Below are 27,550 nucleotides of genomic sequence, written 5' to 3'. Positions count from 1 at the left end.
GTTTGATCCTGTGGTTCTTATTGTTCTGATATAGAGAGGAGGAAGAAAAGAAAAAAATGAAAAGTTTAAACTAAAGAGTGGAATTTACTAAGGATAAGAGCTATTTCCCCTCTGCTTTTATTGTGCCTTCCAATGGTAAGGTCTCCTGTTGATTTTTACCTGTTTTTTTACCATACCAGTTATATGGAAAAGAAAAAATATAGTCAGTTCTACTATCATGCTTGGTTTTGTTTTTGGTGTTTTAAAAATAAAAATTTTTTTTATTATTTTTATTACATGTTTCAGGTGTTTTAAAAAAATTTTTTTAATTTAATTTTATTTTATATCACGCTTATTTTGAAAATGAGGATTTGTACCATATGATTGATAGTAGGGAACAATTTGAGCATTACATGAATTTTGTGTTTGCTTATGTGCCATTTGTTTGAGAAACGTTAGCTGAATACAGAAAACTATATCCAAGTAAAGCATCGTGTTGTAGCAAATACTGAAAGGCATACATCTCGACCAACTACTGGCTGCCTCAGTTCCCCATACTTGTTATGAGCCACATCCATCCACTTAAGTGTTATAGCTGTCCTTCAGATTTCAGATAACCCTCCTTCCATCACTTCACAAAAACACAAAAGCTACAACCCTTCTGATGCCCACTGCAAACTTCAGGGTTTTTTCAAAGTAGCGTGCTATATTTATTTTGGCATTTAGGTGTTTCTTAACTAACCTGTGTAAAATGGTCTACAGTTTTTATTAGCTTCTTATCTTTTTTTATGTGTCATTGTTTCTGAACGTTGCTTCCCAACCCCACTTCCTCATAAGTCTTGAAGTTTTATTATGCAATTTTGTATAGTGTGATGATTTTTAGAAATGCATGTCACATTATAGCAGAATTGAGTATAACAATAGAATCTCAAGATTAAGAGAATCTCAAAAGAAATTGTTTCCATCCCTTATGCCTTAGACATGGTTCAAAATTCCCTTACAAATCACTTCCCTAACATTCTGTAGACCCCCCTTCCTAATGTCAGTCTTTCCTAGTCAACTGGCAGTTCCAAGAGACCAGGGACAGTGTTCTATTCTTTTTTGTTCCTCTAGTATTTTTTTTTAAATAAATTTATTTATTTATTTTTGGCTGCGTTGGGTCTTCGTTGCTGCACGCAGGCTTTTTCTAGTTGTGGTGAATGGGGACTACTCTTCATTGCGGTGCACTGGCTTCTCAGTGTGGTGGCTTCTCGTTGCAGAACACAGGCCCTAGGCGCGTGGGCTTCAGGAGTTGCGGCTCGCGGACTCTAGAGCGCAGGCTCAGTAGTTGTGGCGCACAGGCTTAGTTGCTCCACGACATGTGGGATCTTCCCCGACCAGGGATCGAACCTGTGTCCCCTGCATTGGCAGCGAATTCTCAACCACTGCGCCACGAGGGAAGCCCCTCTAGTCTTAATACAGTGCCTGATACATGGCAGGTACTCAATAACAATTTAAAATATGGCTCTATGTGAATATAAGTACTTGTATGTTTATTTAGAGAATTCACATGTTTCTTTTGACTTAGCAACAGAGTGGTTCTTAAAGCTGTGCTTTAAATATTACAGATTTCTATTAAGAAAATTAATAATAATTAGTTGATACTTGAGATGGCAGTAATGTTCTTGTTATGACACTTCAATCAGCAGCCAATTTTTATATTAGGATTCATAATGAATGAGGTAGTTCAGTGGCACTAGTGTCATTGTTTCTAATTTTAAAAATTATAAAACCTGTGAATATTTTCTTAAAAATTATAAATTCATTATATATATTTAATAAAATTCAGAAAACGAAGTGTCAAGTTGTCTTATATTCAGATGAAAGATAAAACTTGGAGAAATAACTAACATAAATGATATTAGGCTTTCATAATGATAGAAGATAATTTGAAGCATTTGCCAAATCCACCTTTAGCCAACTGTGAGAGAGGTGAATCTCTTCATTTCTTTGATTATTCCTACTTAGAGACTGTCACTTCTTCAATCTATAGTTCTTTTGCTTTCTGATTTCGCTTGAATGTTTTTCTGTGCTGTTTATTATTTTCCATTTCCATATTCCTTAAATAGGGAAGTTTATGGTTAGAAGAATTGTAGTAGTTCCTTAGAAACTATGGCAGTTATTTTTACCTTACCTATTTAGTGTGTAAAAGTATTTTCTCATTTAACATTGAGTCTCTGAATTTTACAATGTTGATTATGGGGCTCAAGTTCTACTCCTGTGGTGCAACTTTTCTCAAAATTGTAGTTTTAATTTAATTTTTCACTGAGGTATTTTAATAGGGTGATCTTGATTAAGTTCCTTCTCATGAAACCTGTGAAACTAGATACTTTGTTATATGTATTACTCAAAAGATACTCTGAAATAGTATTAATAATATTACATGTAATAATATTACATTATTAATAATAAAAATATCTTACAGACCCAAAGGAAGTAGTTTGAAATTTAAAAAAATTTTGCTTGTGTAATGTCTTATTTTGATGAAATTTCAAACCTATAGAAAATTTGCAGGCGTACAAGAAACTCCCATATACCCTTTACCTAGATTCAATAATTGTGTACAGTTTGCCCCATTTCTTTGGTCATATTTTATCTACCTTTACATGCATAGTTTTTTCCTTGAGTCATTTGAGAGTAAATTGGAGACATCATGCCTCTAGATCCCTAAATACTTCAGTGTGAATTTCCTAAGAATTAAAACATTTTCTTTCATAATCAAAATCAGGAAGCTTAATGTTGGTATGGTTCTATTATCTAATCCATACTCCATATTAAAATATTGTCAATTGTCCCAATAATGTTCTTTATAGCTTCTCCCCCCCACTTTAGGATCAAATCCAAAATTATGCATTATTTTTAATTGTTTCTCCTTAGTCTCCTTTGATTTACAACAGTTCTATTGCCTTTCTCTGATTTTCTTGACCTTGACATTTTTGAAGCAAAGGATACAGTTATTTTGTAGATCTTCTTTAATTCAAGGTTATCTGATGCTACTTGTGATTAAATTTAGGTTATGCAATTTTTTGGTGGGGGGCAGGAAAAAATCACAAGCTATTCTTTCACAGTTCATCATATCAGGAGTTGCATAATATTGGTTTGTTCCAGTATTGGTATGTCTGTCTGTCTGTATGTATGTATGTATTCATTCATCCATCCATTCATTCATCCTCTTCAATGTATTTACTCCTTTCCTCAAGCCTAAAATACACAGAAAGTGCTTTCAGAATTGCTAACCCATTACACTGGATAAGTAAACTTACTAGCTAGAGTACAGTATTTACAGTTTTTTAAGGTAAAATTTAATTAAGGAAAAATGCATAAATCTTAAGGGAACAGTTGGATGAATTTGACAAATAAACACACCCATACTCACATGTACATCAAGACTTAGAAAGTTTCCATCACTCCAGAAAGCTTCCTGGTGTCCTTTTCTTGTTAGTAATGCCTCTACCCCTGACAACTGCATTCCTAATTTTTTCCCCCATTGTAGATTAGTTTAGCCTGTTTTAAAACTCTGTAGAAATGGAATCATATGGTATGTGCTCTTTTGTGTCTAGTTTCTTTTGTTGGCATAATATCTGTGGTATTCATTCACATTGTTTTGTTGTTGGTAGTTTATTCTTTTTATAGCTGAGTTGTATACCGTTGTATGAAAACATCACAATTTGTTTATCCATTCTACTGTGATGGATATTTGGGTGGTTTTCAGTTTATGGGTATCATAAATAAAGCTGCTGTGAAGATTGAAGTACAAGTTTGTGTATTTTCATTTTTCTTGAGTAAGTGCCTGTGAGTGGAACTGATGTGCATTGGGTAGATGTGTGTTTATCTTTGTAAAAAAATTTTGTCAAGTTTGTTCCATAGCAATTGTATCATTTCATACTAATTTTATTACTAATTATGAGATTTCTGGTTGCTCCACATCCTCACCAACGTCTGGTGTTATTAGCCCTTTAAGTGTTAGCCATTTTGGTGAATGTGAGTGATATCTCATTATGGCTTTAATTTGCATTTCTCTAAATCCTAATGAGGTTGAGTACTTTTTCCATATGCTTATTGACCATTCATATAGCTTTCTTTATGAAGGATTTGTTCAGCTCTGTCTGCCTACTTTTAAAAATTGGGTTTTCATTTTATTAATAAGTTGTAGGAGTTCTTTATATCTTGTGGTACAAATTGTGAGATGTTTGTATTGTATATATTTTCTCCCATTTTGTAGGTTGCTTGTTGATTTCTTAATATGTCTTATTAGACATATTAAGGTTTTGATTTTTATGAATTCATATTTATTAATGTTTCCCTATCATTGTTACTACGTTTTGTACTCTAAGAAATCTTTGCTTACCTTCAGTTCACAAAAATATTCTCTTGTGATTTCTTTTACAAGCTTTATCATTTTATATTTTACATTTAGGTTTATTTTCCATCACAGATTAGTTTTTGTGGATTGTGTGATGTGCCATAAATAGAGATTAGAATTTAATGTTTATTGTTTTTCTCTTTATGCAGATTGACATTTCTAAGTATTTTTTTAAAACAAGGGAAAATTTTACAATTGTCATACACTCTAGTTTGATATATTATGCTTTTGGGAAAGCCAAGTTCTTCAAAACTTCTTTAATATAGAAATGTGTAAATTTACAGACTATGTAAACAAATGAAGATGAGATTATTGCTTTATGATAATGGAAATAACTAGAACATTTTAATATGTTTCAAAGAATAGATATGTTACCAACTTTACTATCTGGCAGTAATAAGAAAGACCTAGTGTAAGAACTGTTTTTCATTGTACATATTCAACAAATAAATGGATGGTTTTTTAGTTTTCCACATGAAATCATCATTTTTTTATACAACTTGCGAAGTGATTTGATTGCCGTGTTATATCTCTTTTATTGGTGGTCTAAAGTCTGTCAGGCTTTCCATTCGAAACCCCTATTTTCAGGAGTTTATGAGCAGACAGTTGAAAAAAAAATTAACCAGCCAAAAACTTGGCATTCATTATCTTGGTTCAATATAAGGTACTTGCTTTAACAAAATTTTAGGTAGTCAGCTCTTTTTTTTTTAACTTGTAAATATCACAAAGAGGAATAAAGGAATTTCTTTGGTTAAATAGATAGGGAATATTTTTCCAGACAACTTATCCCAATTAGATTTTCAAAGCAAACTTTTCCCTTCTAGAAATCATTTAAGTATGTACTTTCCTGTGTTCCAGTTTCCACAAGATGTTGCCTCAAGACTTTCCTTTTCCTTTGCTATAGTTGATAGCAAATATCCTCTATCCCTTTTTTTTAATCCATTTGTGCTTTTAAAATTCTCCCTAGTATGTTTACACTAAAAATAGCTTTATATTTTGACATTCTTTTGTCCATTTTCCCTCATCTTTGCAATGCGTACTTGCACAAAACAGTATATGACTTTACCTATTAGTTGAAAAACAGTATTAACTTTGAGAGAAGTTGTGGTGTAAATAACAAGGATTCTCTTGAAATGCAAACTTTAAAAACTATTCTGAAGAGCTGTCACTTAGAGAGTAGGCTTTTAGGCAGATTTTTTTCTTCTTCTTCCGGAAAGTGTGGACGTAAGCTTGAGTACTTTCACAATCTGTTTTTAACCCAGTGTCATTCACATAGTGAACGCTTAACTGCTATTGGTCCATAAAGGTGTTTGTGGCTTTTTTATCGCTTTCATTTCACTTCTCATTTTTTAAAAACACCATTTCCCGAAAACTCAGTGCAGAAATACAACCTACTGCAGAAAGCGAGATGCTCTTCTTTTGCTGTATTATGAAGATAATTTGCTTCAGACAGGAGGTTTTTGGGTGCTTGCTGAAATTTCGGAGATCTGGGAATATGGGGTAATAACATGACACCAGCTCTTAAGCAGCAACATCTGCTGTGGTTCAAAGCCGCACAAAGAAAGCTGCTTAAGCAGTTGAATGTTTTGGACTGCACGGACAAGTGTGGTTCAACTGCAAAGACTGCAGAGCAGTGGAAATTTAAAGTTTCGAGAAGTTGTTAAAAAATGGAGTCATGGAAGATGAGCATCTTTAGGAGACAAACATCACCGTGTCCTCCGAGCTATCGAAGATCTTTGTCAGAACCTGATTATGCACATTCAGAGATAGGAACAAGCGTAAAGAGTTATCCATGGTGTGGTCCAATGAAAAGCAAGAGGAAGAAAAATGAACAGGCTGTTTCCAATCTAGGAGAGCCACTGGGTGCTTATCGGTGGCAAACACATCCCAGCTTTAGGTGGAAAGGGGGCAAAAGGGAGCAATTGCAAAATAATAAAGGAGGCTTGGATGAACCACAACAAGAGGTCCTGCCAAAGATGGTTGGGGATAATGTTTCTTCCTCTGCTAATGAGGTCCTTGGAACATCAATGGAGAAGCAGAACCTGGTCAACACTCCGTCACTTCGGGTTCCATTCAGCAGATCTCTTTCAGAGCCAGAGCACGGCTGCAGTATCAGATTTGTTAGACGGTGGCCGACTTCAGTGGGGTCAATGGAGTCTGAGCAGCAGGGATATTTCATCCGTGGCATTTTCTCTACTCTTTCCAGTGGCTTCTCCAGGATGCTGAGTCTAAAAGGAGAATCAACCAATGAGCCAGTAAGAGAAGGTATATTGTGATGAATAAGGGGAAAGAGGGAGGGCTCAGATTTAATGACTGTTGGAATTTTAATATTTGTGTTTTATAATAAACCATTCTGTTTGCTCATTTTAAACTAATTTACTTAATTAGTACAGTTTTTAGAAAGTAATAAACACTGTTTTAGAGACTCAATGAATGATAGTAATTAATAGTAAAAAATGGATTTAGAAGAAATTTTTTATTACATTATACTCTTGAACTCTATTTTGGGGCCTGTGTAAAACTATTTGTTTTGTTTTGTCTTTTACCCTTTTTCATCCCGTTGATCTACTTTTGTACATTAAATGCAATTTAGAGGGAGAAATTATCAAATCATCTTCTCCTGACAAAGTTGAGAATTAAAAGGTAGAATTTCTACTATTATCTCTTCATAAAAATTGACAAATGTTATTAGAGAGAACTATTTAGAGCTGAAGTGTATTGATAGCTTTTAATAAGTGGGGCTTTTGATTTGCTCACGTCATAGTAATACACAATTTGAATGTGGAAGCAGAAGATGCAAATCTTGAATATTTCTTTGGATAACAAAATAGAAATTTGTGTTTGATGCGTTTCAGATAACAGAGTCTTCAACATTTAAAAAAACTCATTTAGGACTTGTTTAAATTTTAAAAAGTTTTATATTGAGATAGCATTTTAAACTACAAAAAGAACTTAAATTTTTATCTGATTGCCTTGGAAATGATTGACCTTATCTGATGAAGTATTCCAATTATGAGTTAAGACCTATGTTTGTTTTTTGTTTTTGAAAACCTTAACACTGAAACTTTTGAAAACCTTAACACTGAAACTTTACCTTATCTTTGTTATGAGATTGACCACATCAGCAGAAGTTTAAACTCTTTCTAAAACTGTGGGAATTGTTGAATAATTTTATTATTATAGTACAATTTAATTTCTTTAAAAATAATATAAGTGAAAAATTGAGTAATTTTTCAAATATATTTGTGCCAGAAATTCAGTATTTCTCCTAAACCTTGTCCTCCCTTAGATTTCCCTTTGCCCGATGAGTTTTAATTATACTATTAAGTAAATATGTTTTCTTCTTACCCTTGGCTTATAGATAATTACCAAAAGAATAAAGTCTTTCTTGACGTGCCTCTATTAACATTCTGCTAAAATTTTTGAAAGGCTAGGTTGTTGCATTTCCTTGGATACTAGTATGTCTATTTCCTTTCCAGGTGATCATAGGATGATCTAAGTAAAGAAGCATCAAAGGAAATAAAGAGTTTAAAAGAAATTCTTAGAATCAGTGCCTCTCAGTGGTTAACATGTATACATTTGACTAAAGAAGTCTATAGGTTTTTGAGGTTTTTTTGGTATTTGTATTTACAAACATTTTTGGACTTCTGTAGTTAACTTTCAGTTTTTAGCAACTATGCCAACCTATTGGTAGCCCATTTATGTGTGAGGTACTCTGAGAATGTGTCCCTGCTTCTTACACATTTATGGTCTACTTAAAGTGATATAAAATATTCTATATTTATTACTTCATAATATCTTATACATTCTAATCATATAATAATTATGCAAATGGAGGCTTAAACAGGGTTTAAGGTGCTATTGTAAGGGATTTCAGGTCCAGGAAGTAAAGAACAGTACATAGTGTTCCTACCAGTCAGATCAGCAGTTTTTATTTAGCAGTAACTATGATATCTCCTAAGTGCTTCACTAGTGGAGAGTCAAGCTCTTAAGGCAGAAATATACTGTTTAATACAAAGACTGGAGCTAGTTCTTGTGTAGAGATTTCCTTTTCTCTTTGGGCGGTAGCTTCTACCCAGCCTAGAGTCTATGTACGTGGCTTTCTAACTTTCTGCAGTTGTGAACCTTTCTTCATTTCTCATTCCCCACAGGGGAAAGAATACATTGATCCAGGAGACCTGAATTCTACTTCCATCTATGCCAATTCTCATTTTTGAAATTTAATCTCTGAATTTCTGTTTACACTTTTATGAGATAGTAATTTCTTTCTTACAAAGTGATAAATGAAATTTGGAAACACTATGTAAATTATAGTTTATGTAGCATTTATTCACAAATGCTGTGTGAGTAGAATGTGTTCTTATCAGAGTTGCTATTATAGTATTATGGCAAGGTGTGAAATTATTAAAATATAGATGTCTTTAAGAAAATCAATATATTTTAAAATTTGAAACCCACTAGTGTTTGTTACTTTTCTTGTTTGATAGGAATTGCAGCATATGAGGGGCATTAAATAATATAGTATGTATTTAAAACATTTAAAATAGTGTTTGGCACATAGCGGTTGTTCAGTATATATATATATTATTTTTTTAATGTGTTTTCATTCAAAATGTTTTATTCTATTTTTTTGAAGTATAGTTGATTTACAGTGTTCAGTATATATTTGATATTGTTTCTATTAAGAAAGTGAACTGATAGGGATATAGTTTTAAAAAAATAGGAAAGAGAAAACCTGATCATTGAATTTGTTATAATTACCAAATGTAAATAAATTGTAATGTGCTAGTCTTAAATTCTGTGAATCTGAATCTGTTCTGAGCATGTGTATGTCTGAGCATATAGAAGTAACAATTCCTGTGTCATAGCTGAATACAGTTAATCTCATGCTTAAAGCAATGAAATATACCATACTCAGGATTACTAATCAATTGAAGAGGTAAAAGCTCAGAGGTTTCACTACTGTACTATGTTTAACCCTCCAGCTATACAATATGTATTCTGTCACCTGCTACAATATAAAAAATAAAACTTGTGCTTCTTATAGCTAAAAGTAATTCCAACTGCTTTGGGCCCATGTCTAATGGTGTCTCCATGCTTGCAATAGTGGAAATAAATTGAAACACCCAATAAAAGAGGATTAACTAAACAGATTATGACATATAAAATCAACAAAATACCATATAGTCTACATAACTGTCACTTATTAGCTGTGTGAAACTCAGAAGAAACTATAAAATGTAAATATACATGGGATGTAAACTATATATATCCCATGTGTATAACACTTAAAAGGAGAAATTACTGGGAAGCAATTTTATTCCTAAATTATTTTTCTTCCTCTGTCAGTAGGTATAGATAGGACTGAAAGCTTAAATAAAAAAAGTAGGAAAAGAAATTAAATATACCTTGTGTAGTTTTCCTTTCTGGTTACAGTTAATATGTTGTCTTTATCTATAATGTCATAGTAATAACAATATCCTCTCTCCCCGTGTTACATTTTTAAAGACCTCCTAACTTAGGAATTAGAAAGCTTTACTTTTTTTCTTCAAGATAATTTTCTTTTTATAGTCTCATTCAAATTTAATCAACTTATTAATAAAAAATCTAATTCAAAAAGGCCTTATACATTAAATCAACAGACACTGCTCTTGGTACTGGGAACACAGCACATTATTTAATTAAGTAACTGGTGACTTCCTCACTTATTCTAGGGAGTCAGTACCTAAATTAGAAAAAAAATAGAGTACTCAGTTCATAAGATGTACATATAATACCTCAGATCTTGTCTATTTGCTTTATATCGTAATGAATTAAAAGAGACCTCTTTGCAAAATGCAGAGAAATATGTTCCTTTCCTGCCATTTCTCCTAAGAATCATTGCATTTCAGTATGCATAACCCCTACCCAGCTAGCAGTTTGTCACTCATCTGTTGCTTTTAAGCTGTCTTGCAGTTGTCAGTCCAACGTTTTGTCACTTATGATATTTATGATGTCTATTGTTAAGCAACTTTGAAGTTAATAAATATATTTTTAAAAACTTAGGCAATGAACTTTAATAATTTATGCTATTTACATGTAACTTTATTGTATTTAAAATTATCCAACATATCAGTATAATTCTTCTGTTTTTAAATAAATGTATTCTGGGTGTATTAGTCTGCTAGAGCTTCTATAACAAAATACCACAGATTAGATGGCTTAAAAAAACAAATGTATTTTCTCACAGTTTTGGAGGCTAGGAGTCTAAGATCAAGGTGTGGTTGGGCTGCTTTCTCCTGAGGCTTCCTCAGCTTGTAGACTGGGCTATCTTTTTGTATTATCACTTGGCCTTTACTCTGTGCACAGGCAACTCTATTGTCTCTCTCTTCTTAAAGGGACACCAGTCCTATTAGATTAGGGCCCCACCCTTATGACCTCATTTAACCTTAATGACTTCCTTAAAGGCCCACAGTCACACTGGGGCCTAGGGCTTCAACATACGAACTTTAGGGTCACACAGTTCAGTCCATAACATCAGGGAACAAAGGTCTCATCAATTATGAGGTCATTAATGCAATATACTAGCATAAATTTTAAAATGTTATATGACATAGTCATATATATGCTCAAACTTAAAATAATTTGTTATGAAGTTAAGTAGCTTTAGAGAAAAATAGGCTATGTCACTTTAAATTTGTCTTGTTTTTCTCATTGTATATGTATATTTTTTAAATGGTTGTAAACAGTGTAAGTTGTATTCCTTTTTTTCATTTAAGACTATTTCATATACATTCCCGTCTGTTGACCAATAATAAAAATGTTGAGGATGTGGGATACTCTGCTAATCTATTACATTGAAATGTTGAAGTAGGCTCTGTTGGACACTTCAATTGTTTATAGTTTTTTTCCATTACAGTTTCTCCTTATGGATACGTGCCCCACCCCCCTTTCCCCAATTTGGCTTATTTCTTTGGGGGTATACTAGGAATGACTATACTGCAGAATATGACTATCTCGTAGCTCATTATATATTATAAGATTTTCCACTAGAAAGATATAACACATTAATAATGCCCATAACAATTTATGAGTACAGTTTCCCCCCATGACTTTACCAAATCTGGGCTTAAGCATTGCTTTATTATAGTTCTGTGATTTGTGTTTTACTCATAGCATAGGGTGAGGAAAAAGAAAAGATCTTTAGAGTTGGATGAGTAGGTTTAGGTTTTTACCCATGTGGTTGTCTAGTTTTATATGACTGAGAAAGTTTCACATAACCTTTCTGAGCCTCCATTTTCTCATCAGTAAGGTGTGGAATGGTGATAACATCTTGTAGGGTTATTATAAATAGTAACTGAAACAAGATATCTAGCTCTTATTAGGTACTTAGTTAATAACATTTTTATGATTATTAGTTTAATAGGTATATAATATTACTATTGTATTTTTATTTTATTAGTGAAGTGGTATACTTTTCTGTAAAATAGTTTATATTTGTAATATAATATTTGAGTATTTTTCACATAGACCCTCTTGTTTCTTTTGACTATCAAGTGGAATCTGAGTATATGTAGCAATATTTCATTTATTTTCAGTTACTCTACATTGTAGGTTTTAAAATCATTTACATTTATCCCAGATATTTTTGTTTTCAAACAAAATTTGTGCAGCTTAAAAGACTTATTCAAACCTTAAAGCATGTTTGTGATCCTTCTTCATTTCTTGACTATTTAGAAAATTTATCTTAACAGTTAGTACAAATATATCCTTATAGTTAATTATTTTAAAAATTTGTTTTGCTAATGCTTAATTATATTCTATCTGGGATTGATTTAGTTGTGTGAAGTGAGGTATAGAGCTAATAAGCAAATTATTTGTAACTTAAAACCTTTGTAACAAATTATTTCTTTCTACATGATCTCAGTATGTGTTTAAAATATTCTTTTTTTATTAAAAGTTTAAAAAAACTGAAGTATAGTTTTTTGGTGTTTTTTTTGCTGCGTTGGGTCTTTGTTGATGTGTGCAGGCTTTCTCTAGTTGCAGTGAGCGGGGACTACTCTTCATTGCGGTGCACGGGCTTCTCATTGCGGTGGCTTCTCTTGTTGTGGAGCACAGGCTCTAGGCACACAGGCTTCAGTAGTTGCAGCATGCAGGCTCAGTAGTTGTGGCACGCGGGCCCTAGAGCGTGTGGGCTTCAGTAGTTGTGGCTTGCAGGCTCTAGAGTGCAGGCTCAGTAGTTGTGGTGCACAGGCTTAGTTGCTCCGCAGCATGTGGGATCTTCCCAGACCAGGGATCAAACCCATGTCCCCTGCATTGGCAGGTGGATTCTTAATCAGTGCGCCACCAGGAAAGTCCCTAAATTGAAGTATAGTTGATTTACAATGTTAGTTTCTGGTATAAAACAAAGTGATTCATTTATATATATATATATATATATATATATATATATAAAGTTTTATATATATATATGTATATATGCTATATATATAAGCTTTTTCATGTTCTTTTCTATCATGGTTTATTACAGGATATTGAATATAGTTCCCTGTGCTATACAGTAGGTCCTTGTTGTCTATCTATTTTAAATATATTAATTTGTATCTGCTAACCCCAAACTCCTAGTTTATCCCTCCTCCACCCCCTTTCCTCTTTGGTAACCATAAGTTTGTTTTCTATGTCTGTGAGTCTGTTTCTGTGTAAATAAGTTCATTTGTATCTTATCTAAGATTCCACATATAAGTGATATCCTCTGGTATTTGTCTTTCTCTTTCTGACTTATGTCACTTAGTTTGATAATCTCTAGGTCTATGCTTGTTGCTGCAAATGGCATTGTTTCGTTCTTTTTTAAGGATGAGTACTGTTCCATTGTATATATATACCACATCTTCTTTATCCATTTATCTGTCGATGGACATTTAGGTTGCTTCCATGTCTTGGCTATTGTAAATAGTGCTCCTGTGAACATTGGGGTGCATGTATCTTTTTGAAATAGAGTTTTCATCTTTTCTGGACATATGCCCAGGAGTGGGATTGCAGGGTCATATGGTAACTCTATTTTTAGTTTTTTAAGGAAACTCAATACTGTTTTCCATAGTGACTGGAATGACTATACTATACCCACCAACAATGTAGCAGGGTTCCCTTTTCTCCACACCCTCTCCAGCATTTGTTATTTGTAGACTTTTTAATGATGGCCATTCTGAGCAGTGTGAGGTGATACCTCATTGTAGTTTTGATTTGCATTTCTCTAATAATTAGTGATGTTGAGCATCTTTCATTTGCCTATTGACCATCTGTGTATCTTCTTTGGAGAAATGTCTACTTAGGTCTTTTACCCATTTTTTGATTGGGTTGCTTGGTTTTTTGTTATTGAGTTGTATGAGCTGTTTGTATAGTTTGGAAATTAAGTCCTTGTTGGTTGCATTGTTTGCAAATATTTTCTCCCAGTCCATAGGTTGTCTTTTCATTTTGTTTATGATTTCCTTTGCTGTGCAAAAGCTTATAAGTTTGATTAGATCCCATTTGTTTATTTTTGCTTTTATTTCTGTTGCCTTGGGAGACTGACCTAGGAAAACACTGTTATGATTTATGTCAGAAAATGTTTTGCCTATGTTCTCTAGTAGGAGTTTTATGGTGTCATGTCTTATATTTAAGTCTTTAAGCCATTTTGAGTTTATTTTTGTGTATGGTGTGAGGGAGTGTTTTAACTTCATTGATTTACATTTACATTTACATTATACCACTTGCTGAACAGACTTTCTTTCCTCCGTTGTATATCCTTGCCTCTTTTGTCAAAGATTAATTGCCCATAGGTGTCTGGGTTTATTTCTAGGCTCTCTATTCTGTTCCTTTAATTCATATGTCTGTTTTTGTGCCAATACCACGCTGTTTTGATTACTGTAGTATTGTCTGAAATCTGGGAGGGTTGTGCCTCCAGTTTTGTTCATTTTTCTCAGGATTGCTTTGGTAATTCTGGGTCTTTTATTCTCCCATATAAATTTTAGGATTTTTTTTGTTCTAGTTCTGTGAAAAATGTCATGGGTAATTTGATAGGGATCACATTAAGTCTGTAGATTGCTTTGGGTTGTATGGCCATTTTAACAATATTAATTTTAAGAAAATTAATTCTTCAAATCCAAGAGCATGGGACATCTTTCCATTTCTCTGAATCATCTTCAGTTTCCTTTAGCAGTGTTTTGTAGTTCTCAGCATGTAAGTCTTTCACTGCTTGGTAAGGTTTATTCCTAAATATTTTATTTTTTTGATGTGACTTTAAAAGGGATTCTTTTTTTACTTTCCCTTTCTGATGTTTCATTGTTAGTGTAAAGAAATGCAGCAGATTTCTATGTGTTAATCTTGTATCCTGCTACCTTGTCGAATTCATTTATCAGTTGTAGTAGTTTTTGTGTGGAGACTTTAGGGTTTTCTATATATAGTATCACGTCATCTGCATATAATGACAATTTTACCTCTTTCCTTCCAGTTTGGATGCCTTGTATTTCTTTTTTCTTATCTGATTGCTGTGGCTAGGACTTCCAGTACTGTGTTGAACAGAAGTGGTGAGAGTAGGCATCCTTGTCTTATTCCAGATTTTGCCAGGAAGGCTTTCAGCTTTTCACTGTTGAGTATTATGTTGGCTGTGGGTTTGTCATAAATAGCTTTTAGTATGTTGCGATATGTTCCTTCTATACTTACTTTTGTAAGAGTTTTTAATCATGAATCGATGTTGAATTTTATCAGATTCTTTTTCTGCATCTATTGAGATGATCGGGGGTTTTTTGTCTTTTCTTTTGTTGATGTGGTATATATCACACTGATTGATTTATGTATGTTGAAACATCCTTGTGACCCTGGGATGAATCCAACTTGATCGTGGTATATGGTCTTTTTTATGTGTTAATTGGATTTGGTTTGCTAATATTTCGTTGAGAATTTTTGCATCTATATTCATCAAAGTTATTGGCTTGTAATTTTCTTTTTTTGGTAGTGTTTATGTTTAAAATATTCTGAATGTCTCTATGTCTGTTTTTAAATGTTCCCTGGAATTTCTCTTATTTCACAGATTTTTCTATTTCTAGAAGCAATAAGGTGTTTTTTTTTCCTGCAAAATGAAATAGCCTTTTCTCCAATTATAAAAGTAAAAAAAAATTTTCTGTTTAAATGTATGCATAACCTATCTGATTCTCTATTTTCTTTACGATAAAATAGAGCTAGTATTACAAATGTCATGAAGTTATTATAAGGATTAAATCAGATAGTATGTGTCAAGCACGTTACCTAACTTATAGTAAGAGCTCAATTAATGGTTTAAAATAATAATAATGCTGTATGTTCATGAAGATACACCTTGGAATCTTTTTTCAGTAGACTTAATAAATAAAAATGTTCCAATCTTAGTTATATATTTATAATTCAGTTTTGTCTAAGTGTTATTTTCTAAATGTGTTCTTAAATTCTGGGAATACTTTACTTTAGCTTCCTGTTTGCTAACTGTTTAATTAATAGAAGAACTATTGCAATTTTTTACAGTATGTAGTCTTCCCAATCAAGAGCACCACGTGCATGTGTGTGTGTGTGTGTATACACTTCCATTTGTTCTTGACGTCTTTAATTTTTTCCATTGGAATTTTGCATATTATTTTTAATAAGAGAAAAAAATTAACCTTCAAATATTATTATACTTATGATTGGTTTTTATTGCATATATTGCATATATATTGCATATATTGCATATTGTATATTGCATATATTACAGTTAATTTTAAAGATGGTAAGGAGGTACATTGATCTTTATGGTGAGCTCTAGTGTATTACTGATTAATTATCTGATATTTAAAATCACCTTATTTTTGAAGCAGAATATTTTAGTGAAAAGATTGGTCTTTGGAGACATAAAGACCTGTTTTCAAACTCTTTTTATGTCATCTATTTGCTAAGTAATTCTTGGTGAGTTTGTTTGACTTTTTTGAGCCTTACCTTCCTCATATTTAAAATAAGGACAATATCTATATTGAAAGATTATTAAAAAGCAACGTAATGCAGTTGTCAAGAATCTGAGGTTTTCTTTACAGATATTTGGGATGTAAACCTGGCTTTAAAGAGAATAATTAACACCAACTTTAGGATATAACTTTGCTGGGGAGAACTAAGCAGACGTGAAGGGAAGGAATGCATAGGTTGATGTAAGTCACTGGTATTGTTTTCATTAGGGGTTGAATTATGGTTTTACCAATATATGTTGTGGTACAAATAAGGAGATAAATGGATGAGTTGATTAATTTACATGCATGATTCCTTAATAACAATAGGTCATGAATGAAGAATGATAATTAAAGTGATTAAAGATATTCTTAAATTCTGCCTCTACCACTCGTTAGTAATGTGACCTTAGGCAAATTACTTTATCTCCCTAAGCCTCAGTTTCCTTATTTGTAAGATAAAGTAATATCTACTTTGTATGTTGTTGTGAGGGTCAAATGAAAGGGGATGTGTGAAGTTCATAGCATGTGCTCATCAGATAGTAAGAGCTCAATAAGTTAATACTCAGTGGTTTGTTGGAGGCAGCAAGCAGAAGCCAGTTTTGTGCATCTGTTCCCAATTCCCATAGTGACATGGCAATGATAGCTTTAAATTAGACATGGTGGGACTATTTATACTCCAGAACTGTTACAGATCAGAGAGGGGTGGTGGTTGGGGTGATGGTGGTGTTTCAGGAGCCGCAGTGTTAAATGTTTAACAACAACCACTGTTAACTCCTGTTATTTAAATATTTAGAGTTAATAACTAGCATTATTGAAGATAATAAGATTTTGACTCTAGAAATAAATATGCTTTTTCTCACATGAAGAACTTTTAAATTTGATATTCTATAGTATCAATTAAAGTTGAATACTGAGTTGTTATTAAATGCCTTATTGTCATCTACTGAGATCTATTTTTTTTATCATTCTTTTTCTATTATTTTACTAACATTGAAAGTCTAGGATAAGCTATGTATGGTGGATAATTGGTTTGAGGTATTTTTTGCTGAGGTAAGTTAGCCCTTTTTTTTTTTTGTAACTCATCTGTTTGAGATTGCACAGTAATTTTTTAAATCTTATTTTGAGTGATTTTGTGGTCAAAACTATGTATTAGTTTTTAGCCCCTTGAATAAAGTATAATCCTTTTCTGAATATTAGAATGATATATAATACTTTGGAAATTATCTCTAGTGAATTCATTCATGGTGCCTTAATTATTCAGTGATATTTTTAAAAAGGTGATTTAATATTTTGCATTCCCTGTTATTGATAATTGTTTTTCTACCTCTTGTTTCACTTTGGTGCTTTCTGTTTTTAAATTACGTTCACGTGAATTTTCAGTATATTAATATGTGCTAAGTAAAATAACCTCCAACATTAATAAAATTTGTATTTATTTTTGCCTCATATTTAAGTAAATCCAATTAATATAAATGCAGCTAATTATTAGGTATAATCAATAAAAAGAACTTGCTTGAGTATTTTAGTTTATTTCCCTCAATGAATTTGTATCAAATGCTTCAATGAGTCTATTCTTTTTTAAAAATTTTATTTATTTATTTTTATTGATTTACAACGTTGTGTTAATTACTGCTATACAGCAAAGTGATTCAGTTATACATATACATACATTCTTTCTTATTTTCAACGAATCTATTCTTGAAAGTAGAATTTTCTTGTCCTTTTTGTCTCATGCTTAAATGATCAGATTTCACTCTTTCCATGTGGTTATGTAATTTCTGAGCAATCTGAATAATAAAATGAAAAAAATATGTGCTTTAAATGCAGCGACTTTCCTTAACAAATAACTGGTTTGATTTTCTTATCTAAAACAAAATAGTTTAACTTAAATTCATCAAGTCAGTAAGTAAATCGATAAATTTATAGAGAGCCAGCATCCTAAGGAATAAAATCGCCTAGCTATTTATTTATTTATCTAAAATATCCTAGTGTGTTTTCAAAAAAAAAAAATTATTCAGCTGTTATCCCACCTTCTCCTGGCCGCCAGTATGTTTTTTCATGCTCATTTTGTAGAAATTTAAGTTAGAGAGCCATTGATTATCAAACCCTTAGATAATCAGAAGATATTCTTTACTGAGATATTAGGTCCAAATGGTAGTTAATGGTGACATCAACCATATAGCAGTTTTTCTAGTCTATGCCCAATAATCTTGCGTGCTGAGCTACCTCTAACCTTGAATAGAATTTATCACTTCATAGGTATGTAATCTGGACTTGTCTTTCAGTGTTAGAATTTGTTGATAATCTCAGTTTCCAAAATCAGAGATTCTAATTTTTGACATAAGCTGAAAGCTAGTAGAATTCTCAATAACCATTCTAAAACTTGCTTAGTCATCCAGGTAATAATATATTTTTTTATATAGTTGCAGCGGGGTCATTTTTTGCTCCTTAAGCCTATAAAGATTAGTAATTCCTTAGTTTTCAGTTGCTCATAGTTTTCCAGTAAAGTCTTAACAAGGAAAGTAAAGAAAAAAGAAAAAAAATCAGAAAGAATTTGGTTTTAAATATTGTGATTAATAGTTTATTTCACTGGTTGGAACTTTATGTTGTGACTTGCACCAAACACTAGGATCTCTGGCATTTACCTTGGAGCAAAATTAACCTGTGACTTTTTATATTGGGCTCTGATACCTTAATGTAACTGGATCCAGATCTTCCATTCTTTATTGACTTCCTTCATTTTTTCTTCATCACCAGCCGCTGAGGATGATACAGAAAGGAATATAGCCCATTATCCATACTCCACACTACTTTACAACATAGTGAAGGGGCAGATATGTAAACAGATAAATAATAGTCCCTGAGAAGATGTCATTTGAAATAGATTTGGATTAATAAAAGTCTCCCAAGTTAAGTAAAGGTGTTAGGGGTATTCTAGACAGAGGGAGCAGTGTGAAGGCCAGGAGTACATCTAGGGAATGGTGAGAAGTTCACAAGGTAAAAAGTGTAGAGTATGTGAAGATGAGTAGATGTGACTGGAAAGGACAGTGGAGGGTCAGTGTTTGAAGCATTCTATGCTGAGTACCAAGCTAAAGTTTGAACAGATATTTTAAAGTAGGAGATAAGCAGGAAGATAATTTTATGTTAGCATGGAGGGTGGACTAATGATGGAGAGAGACAATTAAATTGTGCCAGAATGAGACATGATAAAAGCCTAAATTAAAGTGTTGATAATGACTGAGGGTAGAGACTTAAAAAGACTTTTTTGAAGTAGATTGACAGAATTTGAAGAATAATGCAAAAGACAAATAGGAATCAATAGTAACAAATTTTGTAGATTTAGAAAATGGTGACCCCTTTAACTAAATTTGAGAATAAAGCAGAACAAGTTCGTAGGGGAAGTCAGTGAACATGTGTTCAGTATTTTCTATATGCTTGGTTTTTCAACCTCCGGGTACTTTATATGCATTTATCTGGTTTAACCCTCTGAATAATCCTGTGAGGTAATTATTCTCATTTTAAAAGTAAGGAAGTAGAGGCCCAGAAAGGTTTAGTTACTTCCCTTAGACTATGCAGCTAAGTGGTGTCTCAGCTAAGTCCAGGTCTCTGACTTCAAGCTCCTGTTCTTACCCTCCATTTTGTGATGTGATGTTTGAGAGTTTTTCAAAAACCTGGGAATAGCTGTCCAATGAGCATTGAGGAATAAAGGGGCAGGAGTTCAAAAGTAGAGACCAGGTCCCATATGAAGATATACAAGGATGTTGAAGTCACAGGAGAGTATGAAATCACTCAGTAGAGGATGTAGTGTGAGGGTAATGAGTGTGTCAAGACTAGCACCCTGACCTTGGCACATCCGGCTATCTTACTCCAGGCTAACCAGAGTCTATTAGCAGAGCCACTCAATTTTTACAGTTATAGACTTGGAGTTAACCTATCGTGGTGGCAAGTTTAACATTCTTACTTTTATACCCACACAACTATTTATTTAACAGCTTATTGAGATATAGTTCACATACCATACAAATTACTCATTTAAAGTTACAACTCAATTGGGTTTTTTTGAATTGTGGTAACATATACATACCATAAAGTTTACCATTTTAAACATTTTATTTTTTAACAGTTTTAAGTGTGGGGTTCAGTAGAATTAAGTACATTCACATTGTTGTGCAGCCATCACCACCATTCTTCTCACAGTATTTCATCTTTCTAAACTGAAACTCTGTATCCATTAAACAAATACCTCCCTATTCTTCTCTCTCCCCAGCCCCTGGTAACACCATTCTCCTTTCTGTCTTGATGAATTTGACTACTCTAGGTATTTCATGTAAGTGGAATCACACAATATTTGCCCTTTGGTACAATTTAGTTGTTTTTAGTATATTCATGGTGTTTTGCAGTCACACGGCTGCAAAAAGAAACCCTGTACCTATTAGCAATCACTTCCCAATGCACCCCCTTCTCCCCCTGCCATAGGTAACCACTAATGTGCTTTGTGACTATAAATTTGCCTTTAGATTTCATATAAATGGAATCATTCAATATATAGCCTTTTGTGTATAGCCTCTTTTACTTAGCATAACGTTTTCAAGGTTCGTCCATATTGTAGCATCTATCAGCGCTTCTTTTAATGGCCAAGTAATATTCTCTTATATGGATATATCACATTTTATTTATGTATTCACCAGTTGATGGACATTGAATTGTTTTTACTTTTTGGATATTATGAATTATGCTGCTTTGAACATTCATGAACAAGTTTCTACGTGGACATGTTTTCATTTCTCTTGGGTATTTACCCTTCTATTTTTGAAGGACACATCCTGCATCCAAGATAATGAATTAGTGTTTTGAGACTTTAAGTTACATTTAGTTTCCCATCTTTTATCTAAACATGTAACAATTTTGCCATTTTATTTGTGTGTTATATCTGTATATTTACTCAATAAATATTTGTATAAGGTATTTATAAGATTCTAGTCTTAATTGAATACTTTCAGTAATTGGCAATTTCCTACATGGCATATCCTACAATTACTTTCAGTAAATGGCAATTTCCTACATGTGTAATGAAAACATAAACGTAAGTATGTTTTTAGTTTAGTGTGATCTAGAGTTTTCTTTTGGTAGCTTGACTGTAATGAACATGGTGATTTGTCTTCATTGCCAGGACGATTGTCATGTTTTTATCTGCCTGAGGCAGTTTTCATTTAATTTCTCACGCTCAAGGTCGGTATATCTTTTTGAGGAAGCAAAGAGAAGAGTAAAATGAGTAATGACTCTGAATCTATGATTATGAAACCTCATCCATATGAGTATACAGGTTTGTAGTTACTGAGCTTTAGTCAGTAAACCACAGGCATTTTTCCTGTCATTTCTTGTGAATTTTCTCATTGAGATATCCTTAGTTTCTTTTTCTCTTAGTTTATTTCTGGATTCGATGATGATTATTCATTTGCCTTTACAAAACAGAAATCCTGTGTTGTATCCATGTTTTTACACTTTGTCACCAAAATGTCAAAGTAATTTGAAGCTTAAGGGATACCAATTCAATTATAATTTAGCACAGTATAAAACCATAACCGTGGTGAAAATAAAGGATATTTTGAATGCTATGTGTGTGGTTTGTTGTTCTGGAGAAAAGTGGTGTCTGGTGGTAAGAACATAAGAGTTGTCAGCATTTGTGGGTTTATTCTCAGATCCAAGTTTTTTTTTTTTTGAAGAGAGACAGAGACTATGCTTGGTATATGTTTAGTACAGTGCTTTATATACTGTAAATGCATTGTAACTAGTGAAGATTTTATACTGTTAGCAGAATAATATACGACAAATTACTGATAGTATAGGTAAAATAGTGATAACTGTCATGGGTACTTTGTGATTCCATTCTTTAAGCTGTCTTCAAGAAAAACATGATTAATATTCCTAAGTACTAGTGATGGTATTTTAAGCAACTTATAATGAACATTTTTTTTCAAAGTATTTAGACATTACCCAAGGGACTGCTCAAAATTCTACCTAGTAGAACTCATCCATTTCACAGAATTACTTTCCAGAATCTCAGAGTAAGAAACATGCTTTAAGATTGTGTGATGATTCTAATATGTGGAGACGAGGCACTGACATTCTAGTATTTAAGTTTTATTTACCTCCATCCTCTTGACAGCCTCCTAAACCAAGGGTTTTAAAAAATAAGCCTTCTTGTATTACTACTGGTCCTTGAGCTGGATGGAGGTGTTGTGCCCTTAAAATAAGATACTAAAGATCTCTTTCATTGAAAGATCTCTTTCATTGTTCTAATTTAACAACATTGTTTTAAAATTAAAGTGCAAGACATCAAGCACAAGGAAAAATTCTGAAGAAAGAATAGTTTACAATTTATAAATAAAATTTTAAAATAGAATGAATTTATGAATACACCTGAATATCTAGGTGTTGATAATCATGCTTCCTTCTGGAGTGCTATGTATTTAGAACTTACATATCCTAAAGGAGTATTATTGATATAAATCTTGTCTGTCTTTGGTATAAAATGCAGAGTGCTGAGTAACTGTATTAAAGAACAAAGTGCTCTCTATATACAGACATCAAAAGATCTCCGAGCTGTATTGCAGCAGAAGTACTGTATATTTTGGGGGTTCTTCGTAGTTTTCAAACCCTATCACGTGTGTTATTTGATAAGTACATTGTGGAGAAAGTAGTAAGTTCACTTTATTATGGGGAAAAACACTTTATATATGGAGATAAATATTGTATTTCCAGAAGGAAGCTCTTTCCTCTTAAAAATGTGGCTGTGGGTTTGGAATTGAGAAATGGGAGATCCTGAGAGTTAGACCTGAATCCTCCACCAATCTGATATCTCTATCCTTCTATCTTTACATTAATTTAACTAGAATAAGTCTAGCGTTGATCATGAGTGAGATTCAGTAACCTTTACTAATACCTTTTCTTCCTCTGCCAGAGAAGGATGACCAAGGTTGTACTGGGCAATGAGCCAAGGGTGGCAAGCAGCCTCCTAACTTCTCATTGCAGTATCTTGAACAACTTTATCTGGTTAACTGATAACATGCAGATAATAGTACAGATGAATTACACCCTCCACCCCTGTCACATACATACATATGTAGAGAGGTACATGCAGAGGCTACAGTTGGACTGCTTAGTCTGGAAACTTCTTTCCATATGAAGCTTTTATATTCTCTTGCTATGGTGTTTACTTTTAGCTGTCTCCTCAGTTCACCTGGTCACTCACTCATGTAGCACTATTTGAGCACCAGGATAGAGAACTGCCTTATTTCACCCGCAGGTTGTTTCTTGATTTGTTCATGGTGTTTTTGAGTGTATCTCTTTGTATAGTTTTCTTAGTGGTTGCTCTAGAAGTCTTACAATATTCATATGCAATATCACAGTTTACTGGTATCAACATTTTACCACTTTGAGTGAGTGAAGTGTGGAAATCTTACTTCCATTTAAGCCCCTCCACTTTAAAATAACATTTTCTTGAGTATCAGATGGTATTGTAATTTTTGCTTCAATCAATAAATATTTATAAAACTCATGAGGACGGTAGAATAATATATGTCTTCATATTTCTGCACTTACCATTATTTTTTTCTTTCTTCCCGATGCTCTAAAATTCCTTCTTTTATAATTTCCTTTCTGTTTGAAGAACCCTCTTTTGCTATTCTTTAAGGGTAGGTCTGCTAGTGATTTTCAGTTTTCTTTCGTCTGAGAATGTCTTTATTTCCCTTTCATTTCTGAAGGATACTTTCACCAGGTATAGAATTTGCAGTTGACAGTTCTTTTCTTTCAACACTTGAAACATTTTGTCCCACTTCCTTCTGGCCTCTGTGATTTCAGATGAGAAATCCACTGAATTCCCTACAGGTAATAAGTCATTTTTCTCTGGCCGCTTTCAAGACTTCTTCTTTGTCATTAGTTTTCAGAAGTTTAATTATGATGTGTCTTGTCTTGGAGTTTTTTTGGATTTATCCTATTTGGGTTCATTTAGCCTCTTGAATCTGTAGGCTTATGTCTTTGCCTACCCTTTGGGAGGTCTTCAGCCATTGTTTCTTCAAATACTCTTTTATCCCTACTCCTCTCCTGGGACCCTCATGATACAAATATTGGATCTTTTGATATTGTCCTACAGGTCTTTATTCCTTTTAAATTATTTTTTGTGTCTATTTTATTATCTCTTTTGTTTATTTTCAGTTAATTCTGTTGATCTGTCCTCAAGTTTGCTGATTCTGTCTTCTGTCGTCTCCATTCTACTGTTGAGCTATTCTAGTGAGATTTTTATTTGTTATTGTATTTTTCAGTTCTGTAATTTCCATGTGGTTTATTAAAAGTAATTTTGATTTCTCTGCTGAGATTTTCTATTTTCTTAATTTGTTCTAAGAGAATTTATAATTGTTTGCAAAGCATTTTATGATGGCTGCTTTAAATTCCTTCTCATATAAGTTCAACATCTGATTCATCTCAGTTGATTTTCTTTTCATATTCGAGTTGTGATATTCCTGTTTCTTGGTATGATGGATGATTTTTTCTTTTTAATTGAATCTTGAGCATTTTGACTGTTACATTAGGAAATTTTGGGTTTATTTAAATCTTTTATTTTAGCAGGCAGTCACCCTATTTAGATTTACCATGTAGTTTTAGGCCTACCATTGAGGGGCATGGTTCCAATGACAATTTAATTTTCAGATCCTTTGCAGCACTGTTTTAGTCTGTTTGGTTTATCTGGACCTCCTACTGGTCCCTGCTAGTGCTGGTTGCAGGGAATGGAATGAGCTTCCCCAGAATAGGCTATCTGTGCTTCTAGAAGGGAGAAGGAGTCTCCAGCTAGTGGATACCGAGAGGCTTTCTGGGCTGGGCTGCTGTGGTAGGATCCCACTGTCTGTAGGAGATGGAGAACAATTCCCAGGCTGAGCCTTTGTTGTGGTAGGTCCCTCTTTCCAATGCCACCTTCAATACCTCGACCTAGTGTCTCAGTGGGAGAGGGGAAGCTCAGGTCTGGGGGGGAATGAGAGTGCTTTCCTTGGCTGCTCACTGTCTGTAGTCCTCCCTATCAATACCCCCTTACCAGTGCTGTTGAGCTTGCCTAGTGTCATTGAAAGTAATGAGCCTACCTAGGGCACTTCCTGTTATTAGGTTTGGGGCAAGGTCTGGGTCAATTTCTTTTGTTGAACCTGGGGTTGTAAGATGTTCTGCCAATTCAGTGAAAATTAGAATTATCTACTTTACATAAATAAGTCAAAACATATGAACCAAACAGCCCTTAACACTTACCATCAGTTCCACAACCCCAGAGATTTGGGAATATCCCATACCAGAGCACCCATAGGGCACATCTTGTCCTTTAGGAGTTCCTGCATCTCTTCTTCCTGGGCCCATCCTTTTCTGTGATACCCTATGCTGTCCTCACTGCAGCATGGAAACTAGACTGTCTGCATTCACCAGGTTGGTACAAATTTATGGTTTAATCCAATTCCTGTAGCCCTTCTCCCATTTCTCACACTACCCCTTTTGGGACATACTTGAACCTTTGTTACTGAAGCTAACCTAAGAAGCATTCCATTCCGAAGACACCTAAAAAGTCAGCCTTCTTTCTATTTTCAGAGTCCTATGGCTACCTTTTGAAGTTCCAAAGTTTATAGTTGTATTTAGCAGGGAGCAGCAGCAAGACAGGAGTCTGTATCATCTTGTCTGGTCCAAGACTCATTCTTAATTCTTTGTTATTCACATTTTTGTTTAGAGTGCCTAACCTGTGATCATCTATGTCAATTTTCTTCAGTTGTTCAACAATATAAATCTTCTGTATCCTGTCTTATAAGAACTTTTACTTGGAATCTGAGTTCTTTCCCAACATAGCTCTCATCAGATTTGTGAAATCCTATCTCTTTTTAACAAGATTAGCAATTTGACTCTGTAGTTATTTTGCACTCATACAGTATTCGACAGTGATCAACAAAGGTTTAGGGATGATACTGTTCACGTGGCGATTGAGTTTTATAAGGAGTCAGTTAACTAGTGAACATTTTTGTGTTTGGTAAACTTTTATTTCTCTATAAAAATTTATAACTGTGAGGACTACAATGAATACTTATATAAGCAAAAACCTTCCTGTATGTTTATGTCATTTTACTTTATTTTGTTATATTACTTTAGAATTTAGAAAGACCTTAAAAGTCCTTTTGTGTCTTTATTTTACACACAGGTAAAATATTAAAGACATGCCTAATATTAAGATGACCTTGTAATTTGTAATCGAAACAGAGAGACTTTTGAAGATTGAAAGGGGGCATTATTAACAATTACTTCGGGTATAATTATACAACAGGTATAATCTGGGACATGTGGTCATACTAGTAATGATCAAATTGCTAGTAAGTACATAATTTAGTTTAATGAGATCCCAAATCTCCTGACTCCTGTTGGGTAGCCCTGATGTAGCATAGCATTATGATTATGATTGTGGGCTACAGAGTCAGACTACTTTGGTTCATATCCTGACTTTACTCCCTACTAACGGTGTGACTGTGATCAATTTGTTCAAATTCTCTGTGCCTCAGTTTCTTTATGTGTAATATGCAGGTATAGTTCCAACCTTGCAGGGATGCTGTGAGGCTTAAATGAGATTATGCTTATAAAGCCTTTAGTACAGTAGGTGGCTAGCACTTAGTAAGTATTATGTTTGCTGGTGTTATTACTACTGTTATTTTGTAAAATCCTGAGATCAGAAAAGGTAAGGGTTAAGTGAGGTCTGGTGGCTTCAGTGTGAGATTAAGAATCAGGAGTTTGGAGTTCTATTTCTGTTTTGTTCCTGACTCACTTGGACTCTTTGGGAAACTGCTTAACCTTTTTGTGTCTAAATCTGCAATCTAAAGCTAGAAGAATCTTGCCATCTGCTCACTTCATGGAAGATGGTAAAAAATTTTTGGAAAATGCTTTGAGATCTGTGGGAGAAAGGTGCTATATAAGCTTATAACTTTATTCATCTCTGCATTGACATTCACTTGCTCATTAAATATGTATACAGTTTTTCATCAGCATAAATAGTAGTCCAAAGTTACTATATATGTATAATGTGTGGGTGATGATAATTCTGTTAGAACATTTTCTTTTGTGTTTTCTTCATCATTTAAAAACATAGATCCTCCTTTCCACATTATATTAGAAATATATGTGTGTATATATATATATA

At 33.4% G+C, this 27,550-nt stretch overlaps 1 protein-coding gene across 6 annotated transcripts in view; it reads left to right on the top strand.

Annotated features, from left to right (window-relative positions):
• Nucleotides 1-27,550, top strand: part of RASAL2 (RAS protein activator like 2) — a 370,654-nt gene that overhangs the window by 119,874 nt on the left and 223,230 nt on the right. For 4 of the 6 annotated variants that reach the window (XM_024758759.1, XM_024758761.1, XM_024758760.1 and 1 more), the window contains exon 1: nucleotides 5,767-6,646. The exons of the other annotated variants lie outside the window; for them this stretch is intronic. In XM_024758759.1, coding sequence (XP_024614527.1) covers nucleotides 6,049-6,646 — 598 coding nt within the window. In that variant the 5' untranslated portion in view covers nucleotides 5,767-6,048. Of the gene's footprint in view, nucleotides 1-5,766; nucleotides 6,647-27,550 lie in introns of those variants that run through there. 6 annotated transcript variants of the gene reach the window in all.

This window comes from Neophocaena asiaeorientalis, unplaced genomic scaffold (assembly GCF_003031525.2).
Source record: "Neophocaena asiaeorientalis asiaeorientalis breed wild unplaced genomic scaffold, Neophocaena_asiaeorientalis_V1.1 scaffold182, whole genome shotgun sequence".
Classification (NCBI taxonomy): Eukaryota; Metazoa; Chordata; class Mammalia; order Artiodactyla; family Phocoenidae; genus Neophocaena; species Neophocaena asiaeorientalis.
Note: the sequence above shows the minus strand (reverse complement) of the source record. Positions and strands in the feature narration are given on the sequence as shown.